Source organism: Scylla paramamosain, chromosome 29 (genome assembly GCF_035594125.1).
Source record: "Scylla paramamosain isolate STU-SP2022 chromosome 29, ASM3559412v1, whole genome shotgun sequence".
In the NCBI taxonomy this organism is placed as follows: Eukaryota; Metazoa; Arthropoda; class Malacostraca; order Decapoda; family Portunidae; genus Scylla; species Scylla paramamosain.
This window is the reverse complement of record NC_087179.1, coordinates 16,086,880-16,109,654: the sequence shown is the minus strand read 5'-3', so window position 1 is coordinate 16,109,654 and position 22,775 is coordinate 16,086,880. Positions and strand designations below refer to the sequence as shown.

The following is a 22,775-nucleotide window of genomic DNA, read 5'->3' as shown; positions in this document are numbered from 1 at the left end:
CTTATGATGTCATAAATGTTAAATATCTAATTAAAACTTAAAACCTTAAACCTTTAATATAAGAAACCTATATTTTTCACATGCATATCACATGTAAGTTCATTACTTCCAGACAGTCCTGGCCATGAAGTTTCTGATAAACAATAAAAAATTAAGTGAATTAACTGAAGCACCTGCCCTAAATGATCAATACCTAGGAGCAATAAATGTTGTCTGTGGAATACTGTGGGTAGCATGGCAGCATGGTGAGATATGGGAGGTATGTGCACCAACACTACATATACCAAATATTTTGACTTGCACTGTGGAATAACATCCCTACTTCACCACACCTGTACTCATAACTCCCATGCATCGACCAAGAGGTGAATAACCAGGTTAGCGCGGCCATACCTGGGTTGGCCCGTAAATATAGTCCCGCGGCTGCAGGTACACAGCCGCACCGCGCCATCCTACTCACTGCCAACCAACCCGGGGTGAAAAAATGGCCAGGTATGAAGCTACACGATTACGGCACACACATCCCACACTCCACTACCCAGCACACACCGCACGGCACTACAGTGAGTTTAAAGGCAGAGGTTAAGGTGGTGGGCGGTGATGATAAGGTAGGGCCACGCATGGACCAGCCTGGCGTGGAGGGAGAGGGACGGTGGCAGTGCCGCACAAAGCATTTCAGGGCGACATGAGCGAGGCTCCCTTAAGGCCGGTTCTCCGCCTCCCCCTAACTCACCTGCCCCACCAACCCCGCCAGTACCTGCACAGCGCTCCCTCGCGACACTCCTCCTTAGCCTCCCCTCCTGGGCTGGGCGAATATTTGTTATTGTTTGGTTGTTTTCGTGATCAGCTGTTTAGCTGGAAAACTCCCAAGCTGGCTGTCGACCTGCCGAGCGCCCAGTCCCTTGGCTCGCTCCCACTCCCACCACACATTTTTCACGCACTCGCCGTCCAATCCTACCCCTTACCCTTCATAACAGCACCGTTAGGTAATATTAGCCGACGCTCTAAACTACTCGCATGCAGTTATTTAGCTGCGAATAGGAGAAATGACTATTAAAGACTTTCCCAGGAATATGATGTGATGGCAACTCGCTACACTGTTGCCATGGTAACTTTACCGGTGTTGCCAAACCTCCACCTGACGCAGAGCAAACATATTATCAGGTAAAACAAAAATCACGTGCTCACAATCAAATAAACCTCTGAGCAACAGGAAGGGTGTGTTGGCGATACGCGTACACCTCCATTCTCAATCACGGTCAATTCATCGCTGAGCCGTGAGTGGTGAAGACGTTTTCTGGGAGAAAATTCTGTTCATCGAGATCCAGTGGACCAGTTATGACGAAATAGCACCGAGGGCCTCCCAACACCACCATTCACTGCTCACACTCACACCTCCGGCGCTGGAGGGAGCGTGGCGTAACGATGTCGAGGATGATGAGCACGATCCAAACGAGAATATGGCCCATGCATCTATGGCTTTCACATAACGCTCCGTAACCTTGAGAGCGCGCAAGCTTTCATCGTGAATGCAGAAATTCAGAGGGCTAAAACACCTGAACCAGCATGCAAGATAGAGCTTAGCGTTGTATACTGTCCCACAAAACGCATTACCTATACTGTTTGAGCAGGTGTGCGAGTACGTCTAGTAAGGGCAAAGCCTTGGTGTGGAGCATACGGGCACTATCAATAAGGGTTTACGAAGTATAACCGAGACAGCATGTTGTCCTATAGGGCGAGGTCAGAGATTACAGAAAAAAAAATGTGAGCAGCATAATCAGCTTAACACGCACCTCTTCTGGGTAAGCCCATGGAGACGCGACACTGCACGGTCAGTATATATTTGGGTTTAAACTATTTCAAAGAAAGGAGTATTAGGTAAGACACCAAATAAAAAGCACAATGCATCATGAGACATCTTGGTCTTCCTCCTACAACATTGGTACTTCATGAGACAGTTCATGGAAATAGTGCGACAACTCACGCCTCCGGAATTAGGCCGCAGCTCACAGAATCCGTTCCGTCAGCACTATTTTATTATTCAAGTGATCAATATTGAGCCTCCGTGGCGTGGGGCCTGTGGACCTTTCTCTGAGGTGATCAAAACACAGCCGCGTAGTAGTCGCTGTACTGGTGGCGGTGACGGAAGTAGCAATACATGATTCCTCCCAGCCCACACGCACACACACGCACACACACACTTGTATTTACCACTGTAAGTTCTGGGAGTTGGCCTTGCTTTCTGACACACTTCTCCACGCCTCCCTTCACCCCGCCCCACCCTTGTCGCCTCGTCTTATGGTGAACTACGTGTTACAAAGTTCACAGTGTCCCAGCACCCGGCAGGCCTCACCTCCTGGCTGCGTCACGGCTAGGTCTATCCCTGGCGTGGCAATACACTCGTACACTTGACCACGCCGCCGCGGACACCACGAGCGTAACGTAACACACAATTCCTGCCTTGGTCCCCTTCCATGCAGCGGCCTTGAGTGCGTGCTGGAGCTCACTGTGTACACAACCCGCTCGTGTACGTTACTGAGCGTGCACATGTGGGGGCCAGTTCCTCAGCTTGCTCGCCACACCTGCCAGTCACACACACACACACACACATACACACACACAAAGCGCACATGAGACTACATGGCACCTCCCCCTTAAAACTTTCGCTTTGTCAAACCAACCCACGCACGTCTTCATGAAATCTCTGATATAATCCAGTTAAATAGATATCTATCTAATATAATGCTGTATTAGTAATGATGGCCTTAAAATAAACTTTTTTTTTTTAATTAGAAACATATGAATGCATTTCTACTTCCACCAAATATTCTAAAACTTATCCCATTTCTCCTATGTACTTAAACATTATGCATTTTAAACCAACCATCCATCTAACAAACCCAGCTAACTAACCAATTCACGAATCAACAAACGAATGAACTAAGCAGCTGACTAACGGTAAGGATAGAAGAAATGGTGACAAAAATATTCCTGATAGACAGCCTGCCTCTCCTTAATCGAGCCACATCATCTACGTCAAGCCAGAGCCAGCCTTGGCAACACACTTGGTGACGTAATAACATGTGTTTCTGTCCCCATCCTCCTTGCCCTGTGTAAACCCCTCCCAGAACTCAATATATAAGGGCTGTATTTGTCTGACGCCTCACAAGTTACCTGATGTTTTGTCTCTGAGCTAAATGATACACCACCACTTGAATTAATGAATGCTTTGATATTTACATCGCGACTTCCTGATATTATAGCACAGGTTTATTATCTAGCGTACTGTCTTACGAGTCAGCTGTTTATAATTAATATGATATACGCGTTGACATTTAACAGCAACTTCCTGATGTTAAGTTACTGCTGGTGGTACAGTACAAAGTGTTATCTTTACCACGTTTCTTATTACCTGGCGTGACGTGTCTGTCATAAGATTTGAGAGCTGATATGCTTCTTCACAACAATGCATGCTTTAATACCACACCGCTACTAAATAAAAATGAATGCGTTACCACGTGAAACCTAATCCCTCACATGTTAATTAAAACAATAAAAAAATAATGATAATAATAATAATAATAATAATAATAATAATAATAATAATAATGATAATAATAATAATAATACTCTTTCCGGAGACACGTACGCCGGATGACCTTAAGCGCCAACTGTTGCGCACGAAGACAGGTTTTCGATGCGTTACATTACTGATGGCCTACATGTACGAATTGAACGTACACGAGGGGAAAAGCGTCGGTCTTCTCTAAATTTAAGGGGAATATATCAGAATGCACTACCCCAGCTGTCAGCCAGTTCGTCGCCTCGCTGGCTGGCTGGTTGGCTGGCTGACTGCACAACCGGAAATGTCTGGCAGAGTTGAGATGGTACTGCCAAGAGGATTCACAGTAAAATACTATCAGTAAAAGGGATTAAATTTAATGCGTAAAGAGTTTTTTTTTTTTCTCTCCTTGTTACTAACCGTCTTTTTACACCATTATGTCTGTGAGAATTAAACTGGCTAGGGGGTTTCATTGTAATACAGTAGTAGTAGTAGTACGGGGAATACTATAAAGTATCAACATATTTTCTCCCTTAATACCGTTATCATTAATATTTTAACCACTAGTAAAAAAAAAAAAAAAAAATGAAAGCATCATGAAACACACTAAAACCTTGCAGCACATTTCCTAGTGATTCACATCCTTGCAACACGTCTTAATTCATATCGTTACTAAACGCGCCTTTTTAGCCAACACAACTATCATAAATAAAATTTCACGGTGAAATACTACATAAAACTTCACAAGTAGAGTACTTCCTGTTATCTACCACGGCTATGTATGCTCTTTTTCATATTCTCAGACTCACGATATGACTGAAGGGTTGTAGCATGGCTCCTCTTCACACTTCACACCCCTGTGAACCTTTACCCTCCCACCAGTTCATGACAAGGCCGATTATGACGCCACAGATGCCGCTGTTTACTTTCTCCTAATTTCTCCCCTGGCGCACCTCATGTCTTAAGTAACATATCCCACTTATATGATTCTTCTATAATTACAGATGATTAAATCATCAATAATAGAAGAATTGATTTTTTTTTTTTTTACTTTTTAACTAAGGTCCGGACCTGTACAAAAAAAAAAAAAAAATTGCGATTAAAAGGTTTCCTATACGATTACAAATTATCAAATCATGAAAAGTAGAAAAGAATATTGATATAAAAAATATATGTTAATAAAAGTATTTTTATTGTCTTATTATTTTTAAAGTTAAATATCGTTATTTTCTACGCATCACTCCTAAAAACTCAAAAGAATATTTTACATATGTACAATGGTTCTTCTTTAAGAGCAAGATAGTGCCAGTTCACTTCTCAGGTGCACATGGGAGGGGCTAATGAGAGGCTGTAAATTACCTGTGCTATGAAGGACCTCTGTTACCTAACACTTTCTCTCTCTCTCTCTCTCTCTCTCTCTCTCTCTCTCTCTCTCACGGATTTATAGATACTTATGAATTATATACTGATTTTTTTCTCCCCTTCAGCAGGTAGATACTGGATGGATACCTGGGATAATTAACTACTTGAGAAATACTTGATTCTTTTCCCTAAAAGATACGTTAAATAGATAGATTGGTTTATTGATAAACTTAAGTACCACAACCACAACGGAAGATTAATATCCCACATATAAATACTTTCTCTTCAAACCGATACTATTTTTTTTTCACTGTTCAATCACAAAACAACGAAACAAAACGCAATAATATGAACACAACGATCCAACACATACAAAGACTACGTACTTGCCGTGAACGGTATCAGGCATTTAGCTTTTTTACGCCCCTGAGAGTTATTATATATAAGATTACTAACCACAGACGGGATAACCAAATTATAGGATGCAATAAACGTAATAGTTCAACACAATTCACACATTTACTTGTCCTAGCTTACTACCCTACATGATGAGATAAACACGCAATACTCAAACATATCTCGCACATCTACAAACTCTGACATAACCTGACCCTGATCTATTCGTATTATCACACCTGATTTCGTAACGTTACATTTGCAGGGTACCAAAAATATGAATAAACACATGCTAATCGAACATATCTCACACACATACATACTCAAACATGATCGAACCCTAACGTAACTTAATCCTCTCACACCCCACTGTATAACATTTACAGGCCCAGGGTAAGTAAAAGATGAAAAATCTACGTGGTAGCTGAAACAGATCTAACACTGTACTTATCATAATCTAAACCAGCCAGCCTCATGCCTCCCCACTCTTGGCATATTTCCATTCATATTCTGTGATGCGGGTCCAAGGTGTCTGATAAATATGACAGCTACGGGTCATGTCTCGGATCTGCCCTTCGCTTTCCCCCGAGAGAGAGAGAGAGAGAGAGAGAGAGAGAGAGAGAGAGAGAGAGAGAGAGAGAGAGAGAGAGAGAGAGAGAGAGAGCAAGGCCTTCCCCTCCAGCATCGCCAGCATAAGTTTAAAGGAGAAAAGCGTAAACACAGATTTCAAGGATCGATCACATCATATTCTGTCTGAGTGCGAGCCAAGAAACGCTGCATTCTTGTGATATTTTGTCTCGTGTGAAGGGAAGAGTTTCGATATTCACTTGTCTTTGTCCTTGCGGGAATATCAAGGCTGTTTTATAGTTAGATTATTATTACCATCACTACTTATTGACTCTATTAAGGAATTCCTTCTTTTCACTTTCACGTAATAGCAAGCATCCAAAACACAGGCTTATCAGTGGCTGCTATTGCTATACGGTAAACAACACCTCCCAAGCAGTACTATTTCTACTTATTTATTTCTGACTTTAACCAACTGAACTTGTTTATGACCGCAATCTCAACCGCTTCGGTTTTTTACTACCCTAATTTCAACAGGCTCTTGTGAAAGTTACTGTTATTTTTTGTGGTGCCTTCTTGATTCTAATGATAGATGGCCAAGAATCCTGCATCACATAACATAAAAATGAAGGAGACCCATTGGGGAAGAGCATTTAAGGGAGCCTGACTAGTAATTTGTGTTGCCTTCGAAAGCACTCCTGAAAAATACGTGCTTACATCCCAAAACAATACTTTCTATACGCACAAGGTTACACAACTTGCAACACCTGTTTAAACTCGATTCATGCATACCTTACGAACAATAAAAAAATATTGCAGTTTGGTTATAAAATACTTCATAACATCTTCCCCTACACAACAGCTCCCCTTCTCCCGCACCCTGCAGCAGTAGTAGGGCCTCTGAAGGGGCGCTAAAGGGTGGGTGTGTGAGAAATGTGGGTCGTCTGAAGTCACCCCTTAACCTTCCCACGCCATCACCCCCTCTCCTTCATCTATCATGACCGATACCTCAGATAACATCTCCCTTCTGCAGATAACACAATAGACGTCACCTCACTTGATACACGCCCCCCCCCCTCTCTCTCTCTCTCTCTCTCTCTCTCTCTCTCTCTCTCTCTCTCTCTCTCTCTCTCTCTCTCTCTCTGTTGAAATTGGGAGCGATAAGAATGAAAGTAAACTATTTTTCTACACACACACACACAAACACCGAAAACCTTGACAAATAAAGGTAGATAATGAGGCAGAACCACAAGATTGCAACTCAGACCCTGAACACTACCACAATAACAGGTGATAATACACCGTAAAAACAAACAAACATCAAACACCTTAACAAAGCAAATAAACCTAATATGCGCCAACAAAACTCAGTCAACTTTACGAAAACACCTCACCCATTCCCACACGGCTACGGGAGAATGCACTGCAGATTACTACACTTCGTTCCATCCTCCTTCAGCAAGAGTAGCCAGAGGATATACTGTTTGGATGCCTGTCAGAGCTCCTAGGAAGGCACGATAGCGCGGTACCGGACTGATGAACACAGGAAGGAAGGCGGATATGAACGAACACTTCTCATCCACAAACACCCACCCATCACCACCTGCACCACGCACAGTATTTCTCTCTTCTGCTGATAATGGCGCGCGTGTATGTGTGTATGTGCGTGTGTGTTGGAGCCACCCCGCAAAAGTAGACCCACCACTGTCTCAAGTACAATGCCTCTCTCTCTCTCTCTCTCTCTCTCTCTCTCTCTCTCTCTCTCTCTCTCTCTCTCTCTCTCTCCATCAGCCTACTTGAGTCATACATACATACATACATACAAAAAGGTCGCAACAAGCTAATGAGACTGGACTGAGAGCTCAAATAGTTAGTCTTTTAAGTGATTTCTCTCTCTCTCTCTCTCTCTCTCTCTCTCTCTCTCTCTCTCTCTCTCTCTCTCTGGGCAGGTGAAAAGAACACCTGGCCATACATCTACCCAGTCCTGGTGCAGATAAGATAACAGCTCCTGCGGTGCTAATCAAACATTAATCAGTAACTCCCATACTACGATTTGGTGCTGCTGTCAAAATTTTCAGTGTAAAATTGAATGAGATATACATACAGCAACACAAATACAAAATATCATAAGCTTCTTTCACTAGCTTGTTGCAGCTTTCCTCTGTTCTTATCACTGTCACCTACAACATATTTTTCAATGCTGAATTATCACAATATTCAAAATACTGATTAAGTAATGCTTATCAGGAAATTAACAATAATGCATAAATAAGAATAATACATACATACTTTTCTAGTGGTTATTGCAAAGTAAAGTAATAGGAGGAGGAGTACATACAATTAAACAAGCATTAAATAATTAAACAGGGACTCAATACATGGATGCAAACTAACCTTGCGACAGTCTAGCACAATCTAGCACAGAGTGAATGCTTAGGCTACTGTAACAAGTATGATCTAAAACAGACACACTTCTCAGGAAGCCTTGACAACTACATGCTGAAAGTCATGAAGTTGCAGGCATGCATACTGACAACATGGCGGAGGGGAGGGTGTGGCATCTTAATGAGGCTGTCTCTTGTACTAAAACTGTGGTCACAAGTCAATGAACATGCAACATTCACCTCCAATATGTTTTGTGCATTCCCTCAATTTGAGGTCCTCTGATTTACTGATAGTTTCTATAGGAAAAAATCATATTAAATATACTATTATTAGATCAAATGATCTAAGATTAAAAGAAAATAATAAACACAAAAGAAATAAATGCCGCAGGTTTACTGAATAATGACCATGTTTCTACCACTAGGGTAAAATCTTGTACTACAGTATTTACATTCCACTACCAGTGACAATACTAAAGACACACACACATTCTGCATGTGGCTACAAAGGACTTAACATCTCTGGTGCTGCTACATACTTGGAGAAAACTGAAAAATAATCCTACTCACCATTACCAAAACAGGGTTATGCGGGATCCCAACTTCATGCAGAGCCACTGTTCTCTTGACCTCATCCACAGTGCACAGGACACCAATCACCTTCACTTTCAGGTTGCTCCATCGCCGCAGGGAAACAGCAGCAGCAAGCTCTGTCACACTGTACGACACGTGGGGTGCTTCTATATTCTGCTTCTGCTGCTGCATTCTGGTAACCTCTAAGCCGGACTGAACATTAAGTAATAGTGTTGCACCACTTCCTTTACTGTCTTCAACACATTTAATCACTTCTCAAAAGGACAACTGTTGTCCCTCATTTTCCAGTTTCAGTCACACAGCAGTCACAGCAAACAGTTTGTCCAGCAACAATCACTTGTCACCCATTGGTGGCTCATTTTCTTTTTGCACAAGGTTCTGATAAATAAAAGTCACCATCAGTGAATCTGATCTATTTCTTGGATATGTACACGCATTCTCCTTGGGAACTGTCACGTCAGCAGCACAGGAGGGAGTTGCTTCATATGTTTTGTTATATCTTTGATAAAAGTTAATCCGGTACACTATGGAACAAGATGTAATGAATTAACACCAGTATGATAAAACCTTTCCATATACATTTAAAATGAGTGGAGTGCACTTAATGAGCTACACTTGACAACCACAGCACTGACTGCCAGCAGTACACCTGCAGTATTTACCTGACACTCGCACCAGTGGTGTAGGTGCCTGTCAGCCTTCATTTGCCTGCCTCCATCTTCTTGACACGCTCCACAGCCTCCTCGTACAGTTTGTTCCCTTCCTCCCAAGGGCGTGGACCTCGCACATTTTCCCAGTTACTTGTGTCGATCTGGGATATGGAAAACAAACATTATTGTTCACTAGTACACTGTTAGTATTGGTCTTACTATACTATGTAGTCCATAGCACCTTTTACACACTGGACTCGAGCATCTTGTCTACAAGGGATTACTACCTGTATGACATACCTGAGCAATCTTCTCATATTCTGATTCCAGTGTCACCTCCTTTGCATCTTTCATTTTGATGCCCACTTTTTCTGCATCTTCCTTGGAAATAGTTCTCCTTGTCCTGAAGTCATACCTGAAACAAAGATATTCCTTTTTAACACTGCTATTTTTTTTTAAGATTACGAGAATGGTGTTGATGAATGTAAATGTGAAAGTTGCATGCCTTGTCTTAGCTACACCCCTTTTTTGGTAATGTATGTATGTATGATTAATATGATGCTTTAAAAGATTCCCATGCATGTCTCCTTACTCTGGCTAGTGAATACTACTGGAAAATAGCAAGAAATCAAACACAGGTTTCTATGGACACCTGCACGAATCACTAAAAAGAGGCAGAGTGTCATTGTGCCTGCATATATTCAAATATATTCTCTCAAATCTTTTCTTCTGGGCCTATAGGGCAAAAAAAAAAAAGGGGATCATTTATCACCAAAACAAGATATGCAGATCAGATGTAAAGAATTCCTACAAAGTCCATAACGGTCTGACAGCACAACTGGTTTATCTGTGTAGCGCCTGAAGAGACCCGCCTTCCCTGCGCCTAAACCAATCACCTTGTCATACCAAATGCACGGCTATCATGTTGTGGCTGCATCTTCATTTGTACAATCACAACTTTTCTCTATTTATTTCTCAACATTCCAGAGAAATTCCTTTTGTGTTAAATTTTCTCACCTAATACAGGACAAATTATTGGCTTTACATTTCTTATATCAATTAAGTTAATTTCACCAATCACTCTACTTCCATTCTCTCTCTAAAAGCTGAACCATTATAACACTCCACACTCTGCTCAATCACTTAACTCTCTTACAACACCTGTTACTGCACACTTAACCAAACATCAACCAAGATAAGCCAAGGTGACAGCTACACATCCCTGGGACAGTGAATCATATGAACACAGGATGGCCTACCTGTCTTCCCCTGATTTTAGTGTCTGGATCCAGTCCTATGTGAGGCACAGGATGTTGAGGAAGATCAGAGTGAATCATTCAATGAGGATTGTCATGATAAAAACACTCAATCTACTGACAAGTAAGATTACAGTTATATCATTCCATTCACTTGGACACACATATAAGAATTCTTGACTTTTTTACCTGAGCTGAGCAAACTCCCTCAGACCAAAAGAGCCGCCAACAACAAGTAAAATGAATGGCACTCCAAAGCGTGTGGCCTTCCTTCCAAAAAACCTGACTCCCATGCCTCAGCAGTTGCCGTACTGCCTCGAACTCCTGCTGGGAAAAAGGTTTCAGTTTAGAATATGTGATGCGAGCTTTGGAGTTTTTGCATTATTAAATATAACATACCTGATTAATTTTTTTCCCCCTTGTCATAATACTGTTTTTAAAATGATAAGAAACTGATTATCTATTTCTTCTATTGTGGCTCTGAACTATAAATAATGCACTAAACTTCCCCTAATCTTTACTGCACTACAATCAACTAATTATAATCAGATCCATTTCTCAGTGTCTTTATGAAGTGGGAAAGGAGAATGTTACATTGGTGGCAAGTGATAAACATCCCCATTAAGTAACATACCTGTGTAGATCTAGCAGGGATTACCAGACATTCTCTGAAAAAGCAGTTCAGCTTAAATAAATGACATCTGTTTAAGGTAAGAGGATACTGAAACATTGCAAATTGATCTGAGTGGAAGAAGGAAGCTGTGTATTGATCAGAAGCACAAAGATCTTGAAAATTATTTTGGGACATGACACCTGTAGTCTTGACATCAAACGTGCTATACTTTGTTCTCACAGCCAGTGGTTTAATCCCTGGCAAGGGCATCTCATAGTCATTTATCCAACCTTCAAACCAATTTATCAGTGTTTTCGGGGAGGGTAAAAGGGGCATTACTGTAAGTGCACCCCATCCTATCTTGAGACAGATATCCTTGAATGTGTTTTGCAAACTGACCAGTCAAAGAATAACTTCTTATCCCTGCTGCCACAGGTTATTTTCAGGGTTACAGTAACAAGTATTTCAGGCCACTTCCCTTCATCCCTGTTAATGGCACAACCTCCACTTCTTTTCAGGCCTCTTCATTCCAATCATGCACCCTCTCAGTCTCAATACTTAGTCATACACAAAGCCTCTCTCTGGCAACATAATGTGTGAGCCTTTTGCCTCAGGATCTAGGTTCTGATAAGGATAGGGACTTAGCGTTCAGTCAGGTGAAGGGACAGGATTTGGGTGGTAATGACTGATGATCATACTTAACATGTTGAGAGCAGTCCTATTAACTATATAAGACAGAAGATTTCACTTGAATGTTGTGTGAAAAGAATACCCAAGTATACCAATGCCTGTTCAATTAGTGAGATATCTTAAGGGTGACTGAAATAAGTATTTCACACCAGCATCTCTTCATCACTGATCTACTTCCTCTTAGCCCTGCCGTCATATGGTAGTTTAAGGGTGACACTAATACTTCAGGCCTGACTCCCTTTACCTGTTTTAGGGTTGTGATTTTTTTTCCTTGACATTTTCCTTCCTTGTCACACCACCCTCTTATTCCAACTGATTTCATAACACTTATGATTCCCCAAACCACTGGTATTAAAGGTTTCAGCTAGGTTAAGCTAATGACTAAATTGAGAAGCATGAAGAGGAGTGAGAATGAGTGGAGGAGAAAATTCCCAGGAGGAATAAGCAAGACGAGGGAGGGAAATACATGTCTAGATTGGAGAGAGAGAGAGAGAGAGAGAGAGAGAGAGAGAGAGAGAGAGAGAGAGAGAGAGAGAGAGAGAGAGAGAGAGAGAGAGAGAAGGGGGAGGGAGGAGAGAATATGCCCTGTACTCAGACACTCTTGCCACAAAATATTCATAAGGTAACCATAACATATTTCAGGTCACAGGTACTACCCTGCTTGGCTTTGTTATGTCATTACCCGAACTACTGCTTAGCCTTATTGCCATGTTACATTTTAGGGATGATAGTTACAGATAATTCTCGTATCAGCATCGGGACCCCAATTCTCCACAAGTACCCCTGGTTTACCTCTAAACTAAATGCAATCTACTGCACTACCATCACTATTACTGCCACATATGATAACAATAACAAATCATGCCAAAATTACTCTCATATCCAGTGACAATACATTAATTTCTCTGATCCTGCTTCACCTTACAAATTCAGAGCAATTTACTGCAAGACTATCTCTAAGCCTGCCACGTGATGTTAAGACGACACAAACCGATTATACCAAAATCACTCATATGGTAAGTAACAATATGACGGGTAAAGATTTCAGAGTGATCCAAATCTACCTCACAAACTTGAAATGATTAACTGCATCAATATCTCCACTCCTGCCGTATGAAATTCTTAGGATGACAATAACAATCATTTTCATACCCAACGGAAATTTGTTCGTTGGACCCAAATCTACATCACAAATTAAAAATACCTCACAAACTATAAGTATTATACTGCATCACTACTCTACTCCTATCGCATGATATTCTTAAAATGACACTAATAAATCATACCAAAATCTTACCCCTATCCTACGTAACCACCCACCACCACCATCACCTGGACCTCACACCTTCACTATCGTCATCTAGCAAAACAATGGCATAACAGACCTCTCCACACAGCCTTACCCTGGCAAAACAACCCTAGACATTCGCCAGCAGACTCCAGGAATAATAGTAATAGCTGTAGAGGGAATAATTCACTGATATAGTACTCCGGTCACAGCTCCACCCGCCGGCCGCCTCTCCGGTGTTGTGCGCTATAAATTTTAGTCACCCCGTCAAAACATCTTCCGTGACCCATAAGAGAATAGGCACATAAGGAAAACTATACACTAGGTAGAAATTATATCCGGAACCGAATTCACATCCTCGGAAGATCCCCCATCCACAGTTCTGATAAATGAAACATCAGCATTCGCACTTGTAATTAAATAAATATCTGCATCTGCATCTGTAGCACACTAAGAGGATTTGACGGATATATTTTATACATTACAAACTACCTACAGACTACAGAGGTTGCAAAGGTGAAGAAAATTATGCATGTTATGCATGTTATTTATCTACCTACTAAAAATCTAATCTGAACTTCATCATGCGAAACATTATTACATTCCTTCTTTTCCCTTATTCTTGGTTCAGATTTTATACAAAGTTCAGTAATATGCGAGAAATATCACATGAACATCGGGTGTGTATATATATATATATATATATATATATATATATATATATATATATATATATATATATATATATATATATATATATATATATATATATATATTTATTTATTTATTTTTATTTTTTTTTTGGGGGGATAGACAGTTGGGTGAAAAAGAGTTTAGCTAGTATAGCTAAGGAAGATGTAGTTAGGGTGAAAGGATGAAGTAAAGTAGAAGGTAGATAGGTGTATATATATATATATATATATATATATATATATATATATATATATATATATATATATATATATATATATATATATATATATATATATATATATATATATATACACACACACACGAGTTCTTAAAAATAAAAATAAAAGTGGTTAGATGTTCATTTACGTGGTTAGATGTTCATTTACGTCAAGCTGAGTAATGCCTGAGAAAAGGCACATAATTTTTATTATACTGAGGGAGGGAAGTGGTTAGATTTAGGGATTAAAGCAAATAATGTTTGAGATGAGATACATCAAACTCTTTACTTCAATACTGTGCTCGCAGGACATTTTAACGGGGTGACTAATTCATTTTCCATGACAAGAGCTTACTCACACTAGGTTATGATTGCTTGATTACTTCTTCTCACGCCACGACTCAAGATCTGCACAGGAAATCCCAGCCACGCCTTCCGTCACTTCCTCATCTATATTCCCCTGACGTGAACAGTCCGACCTCGGAGAGAATATCAATATCTGTACGGACTACCCACAGCACAGCACAACACTGAAGGATGGAGGCTGTGGAGGACGTGAAGGTTGAGGCGCTGACGGCCGCCTCGCAATTCGTGAAACCCTTGAGGATGCACTACCGGCAGGTGAGCAGGGCGCGGGACACCTGAGTGCTGAGGGCGCAGGGCGAAGGATGCACTGGCTACTCACCTATACTGACCTGCGAGATGATTTGAGATCGATTTCTGCCTACGCCCTGCTATATTTCAACGCTAAGCTTTTTTTTTTTTTTCCTTTTTTTCCATTTAACAGTCTGCTAATTCAGCAGTCTCCTGTCATGCAAAATCGTTTGTCATGCAACAATCTCTCAACTGTTACATAATCCCAAATGCAATCTAACAATCTCCTCACTGCCACGTAATAATTTCCTATGTTAACAATCTCCTAATTGTAATGTAACACCCCTAATTGCCATTTAACAATTTTTAACTGGTAGTGCCTTTACTCACTCCAGAAATTGGGACAGCTGATCCCCACTTGATTCAAGTTTGTTTCTCATATGTATTATTACATGCTATCCATACACACAGTTATTTTTGTGACTCCAAAGTTATACACATTAACAGTTGCATGCAATGAGTCATGTTTATTAAATAAGATACCACTCAATATCAGTCACTGCAAGACTTGACCAGCAAAGTGTCTTTTACTTTATTTTTTTATTTAGTCCGTGAGAACCGCTTCAAACTTTTGGACAGCTGTTTTCCCTGGCAGTGGAGGGAGAGGTGTTTGACGGCACACAGAGCCACGTGATGGTCAAGGTGCCATGGCAAGGGGGAAGGAGAGAAGTTTGTGAGTCTTGAGGTAGGTCACTATTGTTTGACCTGGCCAGCCTCTCCCCACACCTACATCTACCCTCCCCCTTGTACATCTCACTCACTGTCTCCTAACACTCTTGCCTTGTACATACATCCCTTCAATTCTGAATCCCATCACCTCTCATCTCTTTTGTATGATGGCTTCATAGGAGTGTCCAAATATATGTAGTGTACTGCACAACTCATAATTCAAATCAGTTTGGACTGCTAAGATGAAACTGATTGCTAGAATATACATTATGATAACTATTGTAGCTACTTGAGTCCTAGCTCTGCCATATTAACCCAGTGGCTTCTTAATATGATAAAATATTTTTCTTTTTTAAGTATGAACACCTTAGTGCTTTGCATGTTGGTCCCATGACTATTTAGAAATTTAAATGGATTACTAAACACAGGTAGGTACATACAGCCACCCAAAGTAGTAATGCTGTATTCTACAAAATGGTTCAGGCAAAAGGCAGTATCACTTATCTATAACATCCCTAGTTCTTCTTAGTCTTCACATGTCTCTTGATATAAAGCAGTTCATTAGCCCATAGCTTAATATATGTTCTGTTTATAAACATGAAATTCACTGTAATTTGTGACATTGCTATTTGGAACAACTTTCCATTATTTTTAAGATATGATAGGATGTTATAAAGATCATAAGCACAATATAGGATATATGATTACCTTAAATTAATCTTTGGGAGTTAATATGGTTTCTGGAAAGACTTCCCCTGTCCCTGTTAATCACACCTTACCTTGTGGTCACTGCAGGACAAGAAGGACAAGATCTGGGACTTGGTGAGCCTGCATGACAGTGTGAGTGTCATCCTCTTCAACACAGACCGTCAGGTGTTGGTCTTGGTCAGGCAGTTCAGGCCAGGTGGGTTATGAGGCAGGGGCATTCCTGTGAACACATGAATATGTAGCATTAATAATAGCAGTATGAATATGTATTAGACAAATGTATTCATTTTCAGAGTTAAAGATGCAGTGATGTTGTTCATTATCCTGATTAACAAATGTAGAATTTGTATTTACAAATAAGAACATAAAATCACATAAATTTATTGAAAATGTATTAAATGGAATACATACAAAAATTTATGCCTGATTCCAATTTGTGAATTTTCAGTTTACAGAAAATTCTAAGGAATGCAACATATATTGTAATTTGCTTTAGGTACAAATAATTTTTTTACATACTGTGAGTCATTATTAATTTATTTAATTTATTGGTTATAGCTACTAATTTTTCATGCAGACTTACTTTTCTCCTTCCTGTCCCCACCTTACAGCCGTGTACTACAACAGTGTTCCTGAAGAAGGGCGCCAGGCATCAGGACACGTGGACACCTCAAAGTACCCAGGCTGCAGCGGCATCACCCTGGAGCTGTGTGCTGGCATTGTGGACAAGAAGGTGTCCCTGGAGGAGATGGCACAGCTGGAAGCACTGGAGGAGTGTGGCTATGATGTCCCGCTGAAGAACTTTGAACATGTCAAGACATTCAGGTGAGGAGGAATAAAAAAAACACAAAGGAAGAAGAGGACAGGAGGAAAAATAATGTTGGTTGTTGTGTGTAACTGAACCTGTGGCCAATAAAATATCTATCCATCTGTGTGTGTTGCAGGTCGGGAGTAGGAGTGTCAGGTGACCGGCAGACCATGTTCTATGCTGAGGTGACGGACAAAATGAAGGTTACAGAAGGTCAGTTTTTGCCAGCATTTCCTTGAGTTACTGCTTGTTTGTCTCATTTTAGCAATAGTATGAGTGTTAGTGAGCTAAATTTATCTCATTTGTCTCTGTGTCAGTGCATTAGTAAACTCACTTCTTTGCTTTCTTACAGGAGGTGGTTTAGAGGCAGAAGGGGAATTGATAGAGGTGGTGGAGATGGGATTGCAAGAAGTGAAGGAGCTGATGGCCAAGCCTGAGATCACAGCCCCTGTTGGATTGCTCTTTGCTCTCACTTGGTTCCTGCAACACAAGGCCCCATCAAATACTACCACCACTGCCACCTAGTCCACCAGCAGTGCCACCCAGCCTACCATTACTCACCCAGCCCACCAGCACTCACCAAACCATCTACCCGTGCCACCTAGTCCTCCTCCACCACCACCATCACCTAGTCCACCATTACTGCCACCTTCCTGATACTTTATTACCAGCTTTGAGTTATACTGTTTGTGTTCCTCTTTTTCCTCTTCCACCTGTCTGCCACCAGTTCTTTTACTACCGTGCTTCTCACCACTTTAGTTATTATTCCCTTGTCCTTCTTCATCCTTAAAACCAAACTCTTTTTACTTTTTCTTCATACTGTAGTTAGCTTTTCTCTACTACATTAGTTATTTATGGGCTGTGTTATTAAGTCATACTGTATAGGTTAGATAGGCCCACAAGGTTTGTTGCTGTTTGATATTTACTTGTATTCACTTTCCATTGCAGTTACTTTTAGCATCATCACTCCTCTCCTTTACCTCCACACCACTCCATGTCACCTTCACCACCAGTTCTTCATAGCTCACTGCAGTAACACTATACACCATTGCTCTACCACAATCATCACTTCCATGAACTCACCTCCAAACAAAATGAAGTTACCAATAGTACAGTACTGGTATGCACAAGTTATGCACCTGTGTAGTGTGGTGGTGGGCATGCTTGGGTACAGCGAGGGAACAGAAGAGGCATCCTACATTATTAGATGCAGTTGTATCAAAATATTGTAGTGAATCAAAATCTCTCTTCATTGATGTGGTCCTATTACACATTCTAATGTGTGATGTCTCAGAGTTCCTGTAGAGGCAGTCAGCTGGTAAATGGATACCTGGGATGACCAAGGAGAGGCATACAGGTGCTATTCATCACATAGTCCTGATTTGTGGAGCAAGATAGTTTTATGGTCAGTGGCTAAAGAGCCTTGTGCACTGTCACCATAAGGGTTACATGATCCTGTTTACAGTAATTCCAGAGTTATGTAGTGTGTACATAAATCTTGTGTTGTGTTATTTGATAAAGTGGGCTTCTGGTACATAAGGAAGTCATCCAGTTGTGTGAAAAGAATAGAAGAGTCATGAATGGTGCATTCATACTAATAATGAATGAAAATTGTTATTGTTTCTCGAAGTTTTCATTTCCTCTACCCTCCCTCCCTCCCTTCAGTGCTTACCTAGAGAAAGGAGGTTTTGCATACATGCACTTGGTTAACTCTTGTCCAAGATTACAAAGCAGGTCTGAATTACCCTTTACTTTGAGTGCAGTTCAAGAGCACTGGGCCAGAAGTGTTCAGAGTATCCCTCCTGTGCCTCCATGGCTGGGTTGGCAGTTATAATAATAAAAAAAAAAAGGGAACAAAAGCCCTATAGGACCAGGTGTTTAAAAATACATGTAAAAATAACTGTGTAAATAAATCAAAAAATACAATATACAAATACATAATAAAAATATAATAGTAACATATTATTATCTTCATCATTGTTGTCATAATCAGATGTCTTGTGAGTGACAAACCCTTATGAGACTGAACTGTCAGAAAATGTCTTCATCGTACTCCTTCCACGTGTAGCCTTGTTTATATCTCATTCATGCCACACTCCACTCACTGCCTTCCTGACACACCACACACCTCTTGTTCTTTTTCTCTATTCCACAGTAAAATAGGTCTCCTTTCTCTATTCAAAATCAAAATAGGCCTCCATTTTCTGTTCCAAATTAAAATAGATTCCTTTCTCTATCCCAAATTAAACTAGGTCTCCATTCTCTATCTCAAATAAGAAAAAGGGCCTACATTCTCTATTCCACATTAAAATAGGCCTCTTCTCTATTTCACACTGATGTAGGCTTTTTTTTTTTCTCTATTCCAAATTAAAATAGTCTTCTTTCATTTGTTTCTACCTCAAATCTTACAACTAAAATAAATTCCTTCATGGTTTTATTTTCCTTTCCCTAGAATAGATGATGCAGAATCCTTGTTAAACTATCACTAAAATAATCTCCCTTAAAAATCCCAATAACTTCTACTAGACCACCAGAGTATGGCATACGGCTCTTCAGAAAAATGAACAGATAATTAGCAATACAAGATTAAGATTTATGGTTGCAACCTATGTAGAGTTAGGTATATATACACGTACAAGTAACTGTCCCTTAGTTGAAGCGCTGAGAAGCCAAACAAAGTAAAGGTAACAATCCCATATGCACGCCCACTATCCTTTTCAATCCTACGTCATAGGCCCATTAAAATACCCTTTCCCTGAGTGCTATATATGCCTCGACATCTGTCAGTAATTAATTATCCTCGGCATCATTTCCCTCTTCTAAATATATATGCGTACTGTTCCCTGTCATTTATTGTTATTATTAATATTATTTTTTTCTTTTATTTGATCTTATTATTTATTTATTTATTTATGTTAGGTATGCAACCAAAGTAGAGTTTCCTCCTTTATTCAGAAGACTACTTTATTATTCAAATTCTTTTACGTAGCTCTCTTAACTGCCTCTAATAAACAAATGAATAAACGAACAATTAAATGAACAAATACAAAAAAAAAAAAAAGTCCCAAAGTGTGTCTTTATGTTGTACGCATTTACGTGGCTACAAACCAAGCTACATTTACGAGCATTGCATGTGGAGCGCAAGAAGACATATTGTGGCCATGATCCCTATCTATCTATATACCAAGGGTGACACACACACACACACACACAAAGACTAAATTAAAACCTCATCAATCCGAGGGACGTGAGGCAATGATAAGAAATAATTACTCGTAGGCATATATATAGTTCTATACAAATTGCAATACTAAATCTTAATCTTGAATTGCTATTTATCTATTCATTTTTCAGAAGAGCCTTTATATATGGCGAAGTGGCATTATATTTCTAGCAGCAATAAGTGCAACTCCCTAAGGATGATTCCTCAACTGTCTTTTCTCCTTGGAAGTAATAAAAAAAAGCCTTACTTTCTTTATTTATTCCTTCATTTTTATTTCCTGACTAATCAGCACATTTAGATCGTAGCTAATAAGGCACTACGGTTGCAGGGATATATACAACTCCCCTCAAGACAATCCTTCTGCCTTTCTTAATTTCCTTCCTTTTTGAAAAATGTTGAAAGTCTTTGAATTCTTTTACATTTTTGACACCGGTGTATTTAGAGACCAGCCACTAAAGTAAAATACCGAAATAGAAACACTATGTACAAATCCCTTTAAGATGATCCCTGTACTCTCTTTCCACCGTAGTGGGCTTCAAGTATCCCTCAGTACCTCACAAAGCATCACTGTGTCCCTCTCTTTCCCGTTTCCTTTCCCTCACTACTGCTTTCCCTCTCCTGCCCAGACCGCCACCCTTGCACCATTCGTAACAATCTGGGACCATATTCCGAAAAAAAAAAAAACTGCTCCGCACCTCCACTACATGCAAAAAAAAAAAAAAGAGAAAAAGAGAAAAAAAAAAACTAATTGAAATTACACTGATTTTTAAAGTTGTTTTTACGATTCTAATGACATATTAATAAGATCTTTGCATTATAAACCAAAGAAACACCCTTGAGAAACCGACTAATAATCTCTGTGGCATTTGAAAGTAGTCGTGGTGAGAGAGCACAGCGTTTCAGAATACTGGCCTGGCATGCTTGTAGCCTCGTGGACGCGCGGTGTAAAATAAAACGGGTCATCCACAAATACAGCAAGGAAATATTTTTCTGTCTAGTTCACTTACCCTCGACACGCTTGTGGGGCGAGACAGCCAGTGACTCGCGCTGCTGAAGAGGGAAGAATGCAGTGTCTGGCCTAATTCTCGCCTAAAAACTTTACTTCAGCTACTACCATTGCAATTTCCGCTGCCCAGAGCCCCAGACTATCAAGCGACTAAATAAATGACTAGACAACTGCACCTGAGACGTGAAATTATAATACTGCAGCAGATGTCTAAGTAGGCTAACTATTTGTGTTTACCCGCATGAAGGCTGTGACCATCCGTCTGACACCGACAAAATGAAAGAAATGTATTTACTTTCCACACTTCTGTTCGACTCCTTAACTCATTTCACCCTCAGACTGGTGACTAAAGGTTGTGCATGTGTATGTGTCTTCAGCGAAGAGGAAGGACGTTGGGAGAGAAAGGGGAGAGTGAATAAAAAGGGGGGAGGGGGGCGGGAGGGCGGAGGCTGGCGGCGGAAGGCGACGTGTAACATTACAAAAATAAAACAGCCGCGGGAAACAGAGAGCTGGGATCCTCTTTCCCAGTCTGGTTGAGAGGACGCCAGCAGTTGCCTTTTATAGCGAGCAGCCATCTTTCCTCTTAGTATTAATAGACTCGTTGGCCAATTGTCATCGATACATCCGTGGTGGTTTATATTAGTCCTACTCTCCGTCTTCGATACACACACACACACACACACACACACACTCCTTTGTCTTTTTCCTCTTTACGTATGCAATACCTCACCTAGTGACTTACCACACCAGTCCACCTACTGGTCAGTGCGATATTGCTGAGAAAAAATTAAGAAAAAACTTACGAAAGGAGTAAAAGCTACTCAAGTTAAGGGAGGAATTACATAGTAGTTAGATTTTTTACGCCATGGTCGAATTCCAGTCATTGAAGCCTCTAACCTTTTTCTCTGTGGCCATTCATTAATCGCGCGTTTGCTTCCACATACTCAACCCAGCCCTTGCGTTCCTGCCGCCCCTCAATGACTGGGCAGGCGGTGTGTCATGCAGGGTGCCATGCGTGCCTTTAGAGCGTGGTGTGCGTAGCACTGGTGATAGTGGAGAGTAAGTGTCAGTCAGTTTATAGAGGAAGAGGAAGAAGGGGAAAGTGAGGGTGGCAACAAGACTGTTGCTTATATAGGGAGCTTGTTGCTACTCTTCTGTCGGTGGTGAGAGCGTGCGTTGTGAGCCACATACGTGAGGGTGCTGGTTGTTATGGGGGTTATTAAGGTTGCAGTTACGTAAGGATTGTTAATTTAGAGTGGAGGTTTGGTTAGTTTGCAAACTGCTGATTCTGCTAAGCCTGTTAATTCTGGTGCTTGTGTGTATGTTGTGTCTGTAAACTTTGTGCCGAGATTCCGGCGTAATGCCTGACACGTGGTGAGGGGCATGCATGGCGGGCATGGCGAGAGGGGAAAGTGGTATTGGTGGTGGTGGTGTC

At 40.7% G+C, this 22,775-nt stretch overlaps 3 protein-coding genes across 15 annotated transcripts in view; 1 reads left to right on the top strand and 2 right to left on the bottom strand.

The window, feature by feature from the left end:
* LOC135115734 (protein phosphatase 1 regulatory subunit 37-like) overlaps positions 1-9,546 on the bottom strand; it is a 22,850-nt gene extending 13,304 nt beyond the window's left edge. The window contains exon 1 of one of the 9 annotated variants that reach the window (XM_064032686.1): positions 9,528-9,546. The gene's annotated coding sequence lies outside the window, so the exon portion shown is untranslated. Of the gene's footprint in view, positions 1-393; positions 6,975-7,281; positions 7,773-8,841; positions 9,115-9,527 lie in introns of those variants that run through there. The other 8 variants (XM_064032680.1, XM_064032685.1, XM_064032687.1 and 5 more) reach the window with 8 other exon arrangements.
* On the bottom strand, positions 9,264-14,770 carry LOC135115745 (cytochrome c oxidase assembly protein COX16 homolog, mitochondrial-like). Of its 5 annotated transcripts, none has more exons than XM_064032700.1 (5): positions 13,478-13,615; positions 11,406-11,439; positions 10,961-11,098; positions 9,816-9,930; positions 9,264-9,676 (listed from the first exon to the last, which is right to left on the bottom strand). In XM_064032700.1, exons 3-5 carry the CDS (start codon positions 11,062-11,064, stop codon positions 9,566-9,568), a joined length of 330 nt encoding a protein of 109 aa, XP_063888770.1. In that variant the 5' UTR covers positions 11,065-11,098; positions 11,406-11,439; positions 13,478-13,615; the 3' UTR covers positions 9,264-9,565. The 5 variants fall into 5 exon arrangements, with proteins under 5 accessions (XP_063888770.1, XP_063888769.1, XP_063888772.1 ...); XM_064032699.1 differs by having other exon boundaries at positions 10,961-11,095; XM_064032702.1 differs by lacking the exons at positions 11,406-11,439; positions 13,478-13,615 and adding an exon at positions 14,632-14,770 and having other exon boundaries at positions 10,961-11,095.
* LOC135115740 (uridine diphosphate glucose pyrophosphatase NUDT14-like) overlaps positions 14,754-22,775 on the top strand; it is a 9,282-nt gene continuing 1,260 nt past the window's right edge. Inside the window, exons 1-5 of the mRNA XM_064032694.1 lie at positions 14,754-14,893; positions 16,391-16,499; positions 16,915-17,128; positions 17,248-17,324; positions 17,464-22,775. The exon at positions 17,464-22,775 is cut by the window's right edge and continues 1,260 nt beyond it. Of these exons, the coding sequence (XP_063888764.1) occupies positions 14,810-14,893; positions 16,391-16,499; positions 16,915-17,128; positions 17,248-17,324; positions 17,464-17,636 (657 nt within the window). The 5' untranslated portion in view covers positions 14,754-14,809 and the 3' untranslated portion in view covers positions 17,637-22,775. The remainder of the gene's footprint in view (positions 14,894-16,390; positions 16,500-16,914; positions 17,129-17,247; positions 17,325-17,463) is intronic.